At 46.7% G+C, this 10,195-nt stretch overlaps 1 protein-coding gene across 1 annotated transcript in view; it reads left to right on the top strand.

The window, feature by feature from the left end:
• Window positions 1-10,195, top strand: part of Pde6a (phosphodiesterase 6A) — a 64,190-nt gene that overhangs the window by 24,479 nt on the left and 29,516 nt on the right. The window contains exons 6-10 of the mRNA XM_028774225.1: window positions 119-183; window positions 3,403-3,469; window positions 6,575-6,622; window positions 7,127-7,276; window positions 7,759-7,902. Of these exons, the coding sequence (XP_028630058.1) occupies window positions 119-183; window positions 3,403-3,469; window positions 6,575-6,622; window positions 7,127-7,276; window positions 7,759-7,902 (474 nt within the window). The remainder of the gene's footprint in view (window positions 1-118; window positions 184-3,402; window positions 3,470-6,574; window positions 6,623-7,126; window positions 7,277-7,758; window positions 7,903-10,195) is intronic.

The following is a 10,195-nucleotide window of genomic DNA, read 5'->3' as shown; positions in this document are numbered from 1 at the left end:
CTGTGTTCTTTTTCTTGTTTCAAAGAAAAGGAAAGGAGAAGAACGAGTCAGACTAGCTTCATGGTGCACTTCTGTTGAAGCTCTGCCCTCACTGTGTATAATTTTCCTCTTTTGCCAGGAAATTAACTTTTACAAGGTCATTGACTACATCCTGCACGGCAAAGAAGACATCAAAGTAATCCCGTAAGTTTCATCCCCAGACGTGAAAACGTCAGGTTTACTTCCAACACAGTCTTATTTCCAACTCCTTCATTCCGTGGCTCCTGAACTGAACTCTGGTCGATCCCCAAACCGCCATGCTTTCGGTTGGAGACAGAGAGAGCGTCGGAGCTGGAGCCTGAGACTTGCAAGGTGGAGGAACCAGGTCCCCAAAGAGGAAAAGCTTGATCAAAGACACCACAGCTGGGTTATGTATCAGGTGGGGTCCCAGACCCATAGCCAGTGTTCAGAGACAATGCCTGCCCGGTCCCCAATAAGAAAAGAGACAATAGTCTCAAATTGAGGCTTTTCAATCACTCTGTGGAGCAAGAAACTGGGAAAGAAACTCACCCCAAGGAACATCGAGTCCTGAGCCGGGCAAGAAAGGTTGCTGAGGGTGCCTGTAGAGGATTGTTTTAGGGGCAGAGAAGTCACAACCTCTTTTGGCATAGACCTGAGCTGCTTTGGTCAGCAAAGAGTTCCAGGTGTCTTCTTCGGGGTCTTCTTATCTCCCAGAATCCCTCCCTGTTCCTAGAGCCACACCTAGAACTCCACCCGGAGACAAGCTCACTTTCTCAGTTTGATTGCAGGCTCCTTAAACTGCAATTAGGCTCCGTGAGAGGGCCACACCTGTATCCGCTGCTGCCCGAAAGGCCAGTGCTACCCTAATCCCCAAATAGTAGCGATAACCAGGAAGGCTGACTCAGTCTTGGTCCCCAGGTCAAATCCTAAATACTCCTTTTGTCACTCGGTGAAACAGTTCTCGAGTCTGTCTTTTACTGGTTGTGGGTGAGAAGTTATCTCACACTCCCCTGTTGCAGAGCTCTCTACTCCGGTGCCTCCCTGCTGGTGTAAATACTGTTGCTGGGGCTGATGAGAGGGCTCAGTGGTTAACAGCAGTGGCCGCCCTTCCAGAGGTCCTGGATTCAGTTTCTAGCACCCACATGGCACAACTCATAATGCCATGACTTTAAAGCATCACACACACACACACACACACACACACACACACACACACACAAATATTTCAAAAGTTAAGTCTTAAAAAACAAACAAACATATTCAGCCTGGCGGTTGTGCCATACACATTTAATCCCAGTACTTGGGAGGCAGAGGCAGGTGGATCTCTGTGAGTTTAAAACCAACCTGATCTACAGAGCTAGTTTTAGGACAGCCAAGGCAACACAAAGAAACCCTGTCTCGAATCCCAGCCCCTGCTCCAAATAAATAAAAAGCATATTCAGCTTCTCCTATATTCTACTGACCACACAGGTCAGTGGTAAAGATCGCTGAGTGTACCTAGGATACTTGCTTACTATAAAGTGTAAACAAAAGTCGAAATGTAAAATGAGATATTTATGACATAGGTAACTGCATCACATCAAGTCTACAGAGAAATCTAAACCAATGAAAAAGGAGCACTACAGGAAAGTAAGAGAAAGACGTGAGTAAGATGTCTATAACGGCAACCATACAACAAACACACTGAGATAAGGAAGACCACGGGGATAGTCTTCTCAGACCCCACAGAAGGGCTGTATAATTCAGGAGTCTGAACTTGCTGAGTATTGGCAGGGGCATGGAACAAAGGAAGTAGAAGCAATACCACAGCTGGAGTAGACATCGGTACTACTTTAGAAATTGGAAAGATAGACATCTTTCCACTCAATATTTCCAAGACGGACACTACAGTCTACAGAGCTGACTTTGCAATGCTGTCTCACAGGATCTCCAACCCGGAAAGGAGGAAGAAGGTGACCAGCAACAAGTGAATGGATGAATTGTGTTACTGTGGCAAGGAGAAAATTGCACACATGAAAGAGAAGCCAAACACAATAATGAGCATTGAGTAATTCCTTCTAAAGGAAGTTGAAAAACAGGCTGATCAGGTTGGCAAGGACAGGGGAGCATTGCCAGGTGGTAGAAAGCTGAAGAAAAGCAACATTATTACACTAGAGAGATGGTTCTCCCGGGTTTGGGAGAAGGCCGTGATTGACAGGGGTTGGAGCATCCAAAGTGCTGACACCTCTGTTCTTAACTGATGGGGGATTTCTGAAATGTTCGCTTTCTGGTGTGTGTGTCTGTGTGTGTTTGTGTGTGTGTGTGTACATGTGAGTGCATGTGCATGTGCCAGAGGACATCAAGTGACCTTTTCTATCACTCTCTGTTTGAACATGGAGCCAGGCTGGAGGCTAGCAAGTCCCAATCACCCTCCTGTCCCTATCCCCTACCCTTCAGTGCTATGGTAATAGATGTGTGCAGCCAGCCACACTCAGCCTTTTGCATGGGTTCTGGGGATCTGAGCTCAGGTTCTCATGACCACGCAACAAGCACTCTTACCCTTTGAGCTGACTTTCCAGCTCAGGTTCTCATGACCATGCAACAAGCACTCTTACCCTTTGAGCTGACTTTCTAGCCCAATGTCCACTTGATAATGGCTGATGATGGTTGTTTTTGTTTTACTGTTTGGTTTGGTTTTTTTGAGACAAGGTTTCTCTGAGTAACAGAGCTTTGGCTATCCTGGAACTGGCTTTGGAAACCAGGCTGGCCTTGAACTCACAGAGCTACATCTGCATCTGCCTCCTGAGTGCTAGGCTTGAAGGTGTGTGTCAGCACCATGCCTCACTAATGATGATTGCCGTGTACTTTTCTGTATGCATATATTTTTTTCTTACAATAATGAAGCAAAAAGTAATAAAATCATGTGTCTCTTCCTCAAGGAAGGGGACACGTGAGAAGCACATTGCCAAGTGGTTTTGTACCAATACACAGTACTGAGTGACAGATCTATAGGACCACTGACGTATACGTGCCCACTGTTGACTGAAGCACTGTTACACAGCACATAACTGTAAGCCCAGGATCTGTAGTGTTGCTTCCCCTAAAATAAACATTACAGCATTAGCTTTGTGCTCAGTGCATGGCGGGAAATTACCACCTCTGCACTTCATGAGGGGAGGCAGGGCATCTGCTTTGCAGTTGGTAGTACTCAGTGTCTGTCTGGAGTGTCCATCCTCATGGACAGTCATGAAAATGTTCTATTCATGACCCTCTTTTCCATCTCGGAATGTACAGTGCGTGGCTGGCCAGCCCTTGGGGCTGAGGCAGCTGCAGTGAATGGGAGCAGAGGCTGGGCCAGCAGAGAGGGAGGAGGCACAGTCCCTCACTTGAAGGTCACTAGTTATTCGTCTTTGGCTTTTGCAGGAACCCACCTGCTGACCACTGGGCTCTAGTGAGCGGTCTCCCCACTTACGTGGCTCAAAATGGTCTGGTAAGTGTGATGCATCTTGGGAAGAGGTTGAATCTGGGGGACAGAAGAGTTTTAATCAAGAGAATGAGGAAAATGGGGTTAGTGTGAATCTTTCAAGCCAGAGGCTCTGTTTTTCTAGTTTCTTCAACATCTGACCCACAGAAGAGAGTAGACCATTGACTGACATGTCTAGAAATAGCAACTACAGAGAAATAGTTCTTACATGGAAAGGCATATAGTGCCTGACAATAGAAACTTGTGCAAATATGTCAGGGACAATGTCTTGACTAGCTGATCTCCCAGGCTCCCCAGATACTAAGAACAAACTCTTACACCAGACTTAATTGCTATTGCCAGACTCCCCCTCCTACCCATGTAGATTGCAGAGCACCAGTGTGCTATCTCCTGCCATGCCTGTTACTCAGGCTTTTTGTTGCTATGCCAAAGCACCTGGCTGGGGACCTCGTATAACTTTCAAAGTCACACTCCCAGTGACCTACCTCCTCTAGCTAGGCCCCAAAATAGCCCCACCCAGCTGAGGACCAAGCTGTCAACTCAAAAGCCTGTATGGGAGTTTTTTCCCACATATTTAGACCAAAACAATGTCCCACCCACTCAGTGTTATAGGGGATACGTGCTGTCTCCTGTGTTCCAGAGCAGGGTCATGTCTGCTAGTTACACGTCACCCCTATGTGATGCTTTGGCCTATGGCAAAACATCATGGTAAATCAGTGGCCAGGAAGCCAAAAGGAGACAGGGAAATAAGGTGTGGCTTCCAATATACCCTCAATGGCATGCTCCAATAATTGTAAGAGTACCTGCTAGGCCCAATCACCTCTTAAAAGTTTCTACTACTTTCCTGCAGGGTCTCATTGGTGAGCAAGAGTCTCATTTTACCCATGGGATTTGGGGACCCTCTATTTGCAGACTCTATGACATGCAGAGCTGGGTGCAGAGGTCGGGAGTAACATGCTGTTTGTACTTAGTGTTGCTACAGTATTAGGTCAGAGACAAGAGGACAGATTTCAAGGTAGCTCAAAAGGGAGGAAGGATCCAGATCTAGTGGGCCTTGGATGCTGTGTGGAAGGCTGGGACTTTAATCCACAGGTCACTGGAGGAAGACCGAGAAGGGCACAGTTCAAGTAAGAGGTAATAAAGAGTCTCAAAGAATTGGACAGGGGATGGATGCTACTCAGGTGATGGAGTGCTTGCCAATACTTGTGAAGCTCTAGACTTTATTAGTCAGGGTGTGGTGGTCCACTTCTGAAACCCTAGAATCCAAGAAGTAGGGGCAAGAGGATCAGAAATTCAAGGTCATCCTTGGCCACATGGTGAGTTGGAGTCCAGCATGAGCTAAATGAGACTCTCAAACAAACAAACAAACAAACAAACCCCAAGCTCAATGAAGGCTGACAGACACAGTCACTAGGTACTGACGATGATTCAGGATCTAGATAAATGTGTTCATTTAATACAACTTCAGCAGAAATGAGATGCAAAGAAAGAGATACAGAGTCAGATCTAATACTGAGAAGGCAAAGCCGGCAGGACTTGGTGATTAAGCCAGAGGGCAGAGGAGAGACAGGTCAGAGCTGATCTCAAGCTTCTGAATGGGTTGGACATCACAGATGTTGAGCTGGGATACCTAGTGATGCTTCACCTATACTCAACAAGAAGTAGAGACATTTCTGAGGGGCATATCCAGCAGGGGGATGAAGAGACAGTTCTCATACCGTGGAGTGCAGAGAGAGAGAGAGATGGGGGGCCCCAGAGTCAGGCAGCATCAGAAACCACAGGTGCAGATTAAAGCTCCAAGGGAGAGAACATCTGGTGCAATACTGGGAGATGCCAAGGTTTCCAGAGCTGATGAAGCAAGAGGATTCTGTGAAGGACAAACAGGAGAGGTCAAAACTGTTTGGAGACCCAGGAGAGACAGGGCCATGGTAACCAAGGAAGCAATGTGGGAGACCACAAGTACACACAGCACAGGGATCTTGTGAGGAAGAAGTAAGAGTCCCACCACAGCATGAGGCCCTTGGCAGACCCAATAAAAACATATCTGGTAGTGAAGTGGAGGCAAACCCAACAAAAAGGCAACTGAGGAATGGTGGTCAGCGAGCAGGTAGAGATAAAGGAGGAGAATGTTTGCCTGGATGGTTGCTATGGTGACTATGTCCCCCGAAGAAGATGAGCAAGATTGTGGGAGAGATTGGAGCATGCCCCTGGACTGGGAGCAACAATGAGGAAGGAGCAGGGGCATCTGATGGACAGTGCTTAGAAAGGACATGCCCAGTTCCCACTCTGAGAACAGGCAGCTATCTCTGCAGCCTATCTCTATGCAAGCATGGCTGTTACCAGCCCATGTGGGAACTTTCTGAAAACTGAAAGAGGAAATCGTTCACAGTTGGATTTCAGCACTCAACCAGATGTCTTTGTGCAGTGTACACACAAATAGTGGCTCCATTGCCAGTGTTCCAGAGGGGGATCATATTGATCTTCTTCAAGAGAGAAATCTAGCAATATAGAAGCAGAGTTGAAACATTTTTTTTTTGTTTCTTAATCTACTTTATAGCCCAAGGAATGAATTCCTTCCTACCAAATAAGCAGAACTCTAATGCAACTGAGCCAGAGATGTTTAAAGGAGCTTCTTGCAACATCAGCCCTTAGGAGGCAGAAGCAAATTGGCTCCAAATTTTAGGACAGCATGCATGGGCAGACACACACACACTCACATATATATGCATTTGCATACATGCACACACAGGTGTGCATGCATGGGCACACACTCACACACATGCACACAACCTTACACATGTACCTGGATATCCAAATACTTAGCATAAGAGCCACAGAATGGGGTACTATGCAGTTATTAATAATGACAGTTATACTTTTAGCTTTTCCAAATCCAGAAATGTCTAGGATGTAACAAACAGAAATAAAATCTACCAGGTGAACTTTCCATACTGGTAGCCTCATTTAATAACCCTGAGCCATTTTGAATCTGTCCACCTGATGAGGACAGCACACTGCCTTGGGCAAGGACTTGGGTTCTGAAAAGTGAGCAGGGCTTGCAGGCTCTTGCTCAGCCCTGACCAGTTGCATTGTTCCTCTCTTGACTTGCAGATCTGCAACATAATGAATGCGGCTGCAGAGGACTTTTTTGAATTCCAGGTAAGACATTTTTTATTTGGTCTCTTAGCCATGGGACTTTCTTCTTTCTTTCTCCAGAAAGAACATCAGAATATACTAGGATCTGCCTATTTTATCGGGAAGCAAGAAACAGTGGAAATTTGGACAAAGTTACATAATAATGGAAGGGAGAGACAGTGATAATTGGATAAATTCCAAGGACACTTTCAATTTCAAAACACGTGTATCCTTTACTTCTGACCCCAGGATCATTGTTTAGACTACTCCCTATCTGAGATGTTTCTGATCCTGGCATCTAACACCCTGCCTGGCACATGCCAGCCCTGACATCTTGGGGATGGGAACCATAGCTCTTGGCCTAGGGAGTTCACAGTGTTTGTACGCAGCTAAACCCACATAAGATCCAAGTTCTGTCTTCTTAGAGCTGACCCAGGCCATTAGAGTCCAGGCATAGCTTCAATTCTATCCCTGCAATCTACACCACATGGAAGTGGTGGAGCCTGCAGCCCTGCCATTGTCTTACAGAAAGAGCCTCTGGATGAGTCTGGATGGATGATTAAAAATGTACTCTCCATGCCAATCGTCAACAAGAAGGAAGAGATCGTTGGCGTGGCCACGTTTTACAACCGCAAAGATGGGAAGCCCTTCGACGACATGGATGAGACCCTCATGGAGGTGTGGGATGCTGGGTGGCCCATGGCTGATGGGGTGCATCGTCCACCAGCTTCAGGGTTGCCCTTGAGAGCTCCGTGGTAGGACATAGTGTGCAGCTGCCTCACCACAGGAGTGGGGGTGGGGCTGGGAGGCCATAATCCTGAGGAGCCTTGAGAGCCACTTTCTCCACGCTCCTTCCTCACAGCCCCTCACTTCCACACTTCACTATGGGGAGCAGTTTCAGGCTCACCTGAGAACTAATGAGAAGGCACCGAGCTCCTCCGTACATTCTCCCCGCGCCACACACCTCCATTTGTGACATTATCACTTATAAATCTTCACTTAAAATGCATTTACACCCATTATTTTATCACAGCCCGCCTGCCCCACACAGCTTTGCAATCCCACTTTATAGCTGAGAAAACTGAGGTCTCGACAGTCTTGCCCTCAGTCAGCATCAAGATCCAGGCTGCTATCGCCTCTAACTCTTTCTCTCTCTACAGTCTTTGACTCAGTTTCTGGGCTGGTCTGTCTTAAACCCTGACACCTACGAGTCTATGAACAAACTCGAGAACAGGAAGGATATCTTCCAGGATATCGTAAAATATCACGTGAAATGTGATAATGATGAAATCCAGAAGATCTTGGTGCGTAACGGTCTTTGTTTGTTTCCACTGTGGTAGAGGATGTCAGGGAGATGTGCCAACCAGAGGCCCTGTAGGAAGCCCATGAGGCAGAGCCTAGGATGAGTAGACTCAGCCTTGTTCTCTCCCATGCAGCACAGAGATTCGACAGGCCTCAAGGCCGAATGGATAGATAGGTGAGCACCAGAGACTAGCCAACAATAATTGCCTGAGAAACAATATCTTTTGTAGGGTCACCTCTGTCTTGGAGACCTGACAGGACCATAGACTCCACTTCCCCTGAGCTCAAGACTGACTTGGCACTAGAGACAGAGGCAACTAGTCTCAGCTCTTACTCTGGCAGGAGGCTTTATCTGACAATCCTGTGGATCAGGAGCCATTTCTCAGAGTCTCTCTTCTACAAGGTCACTATAGGACTCACCCATGTGGTGAGCAAAGTGGTTCAGAGAGAGTAGGAAGATTTCCTGTAATTACGCCGCATTGTCATTTAGGGATGGAGATGTGGCTCGGTGGCAGGGTGCTTGCCTAGCATGCATGGAGCCCTGGGTTTGATACTGAGTAACTGCACACACTAAAGCACTATAGTGCACGCCTGCAGTCACAGCATCTGGCAGATGGAGGGTCAGGAGTTCAAAGTTATCTTTGGTTGCATAGTATGTCTGAAGCTAGCTTGAGCTGTATAAACTCCTGTCTCAAAACAAAACAGAGTTTACACAGCATCCACGAATATGTTTGAGGCTTTGTACGCTTTAGCCTGGTCAGGGGTGCAGGGAAGCACTTCTTACCTAGTGCAGAGATGAAGAAATTGAAGCCTCCTCCCTCCCCCGAAGAGGGAGGGAACTTAGCCTCAAATCACCTACTATGAGAAGAGTTCTCAGTTCACATTGTCAGGAAAATGAACTATTTCTCTGTGATCTTTCTTAACGGGTGCCTTGGGAGGTGGTGGGTACCCACCCCATCAGGAAAGTTGTCCAAATAGAAGCTGGGTGCTCATGTATCAGGGGTGTAACCATAAATGGGAAGCCAGATGTGTGAGGACTGGTGGTTTATTGTTCCTGGGGCACAGACTGATTTAGTCAAATGGCTCGGGTATGATACCCAGCTGAGCTCCCAAGACCTCACATGTTGAAACATCCCAGGCCAACGTTCTCAGAGGTCTCTCATTTCCTTCTCTCTTTTGTTTTTTGAGGTACAAGTAGTCCAGGCTGGCCAGTCTTCTCACCTCTGTCTTCCAGTGTTGGCATTCCATGTGTGTTATACCATGCTCAGCCTCATGATTTAAGGACACACATAGCCCAGGCCGGCCTCAGACTTGTTCTGTAATTGAAAATGTCCTTGAGCTTCTGATCCTCTTGTCTCTACCTGAGGTTACAGGTGTGCACAACTGTGCTCAGGTTATGCAGTGACCCAGGGCATGCTGAGTAACCTTTCCACCACTGACGTATGTCCCCAACAAAAGGCCAGTTCTTAATCTTAGAGGATGCCAGAGAAAATCTGATGATTTCTTATCCATCAATGGTCAATTCATAGGAGAAAACACCACGTTTAGATGAAATGCCTCGTGGTTTGTCTCAGGTCGTAATCCCAGTCAAATGAGGCATATGTGGACTAGAAGGATACACAGGCTCAATGAATCAGTAGGAAGTTAACAGATTCCACACTGGATCAAGAAATCACAAACAATTAACTGGGTTGCTTCATCTGGCGCAGGGGGAAAAATAGGTCCAGAGAGGGAAGGTGCTTGCCTCAGGTCACACAGCAAAGGAAAGCAAAGCAAATGAAATGGCCAAACCCTCATTCTTCTTGGTCACTGGGAACAATAAAAATGTAAATAGCAATATTGTTAGTACTACACGGTGACAATAATTTACGTACTTATTTTAGTTGTACTTTTGTTTGTTCAGAGAGGATTTTGTTACACAGCTTGGACTGAACTGAACTTCTCGATATAGTTCACATTGCCTTCAAGTCAAAGACTTTCTTGCTACAGCCTCTGGGTGCTGGGATTATAGATGTGTTCCACCGTATCTGGCTAGTTCACATATTCTGTTTAAAAACAAGAACCAGGAGTGGTGGAGCACGCCCATCATCCCAACACTTGGGAAGCAGGGGTTGGAGGATGGATTGTTGCAGGCCAGCAAATCTGAGCCAACCTGGACTACACAGTGGGACCTGTCTCAAAAAGCAAAATCCCGAGAGTGTAGCACCTAAAGTGTTTGCCCAGTACAGGAAAGGCCTGGGTTCCATCACACACACACACACACACACACACACACACACACACACACACACACAC

This window comes from Grammomys surdaster, unplaced genomic scaffold (assembly GCF_004785775.1).
Source record: "Grammomys surdaster isolate TR1022 unplaced genomic scaffold, NIH_TR_1.0 239, whole genome shotgun sequence".
NCBI lineage: Eukaryota > Metazoa > Chordata > Mammalia > Rodentia > Muridae > Grammomys > Grammomys surdaster.
This window is presented reverse-complemented; position numbering and strand designations above follow the sequence as displayed.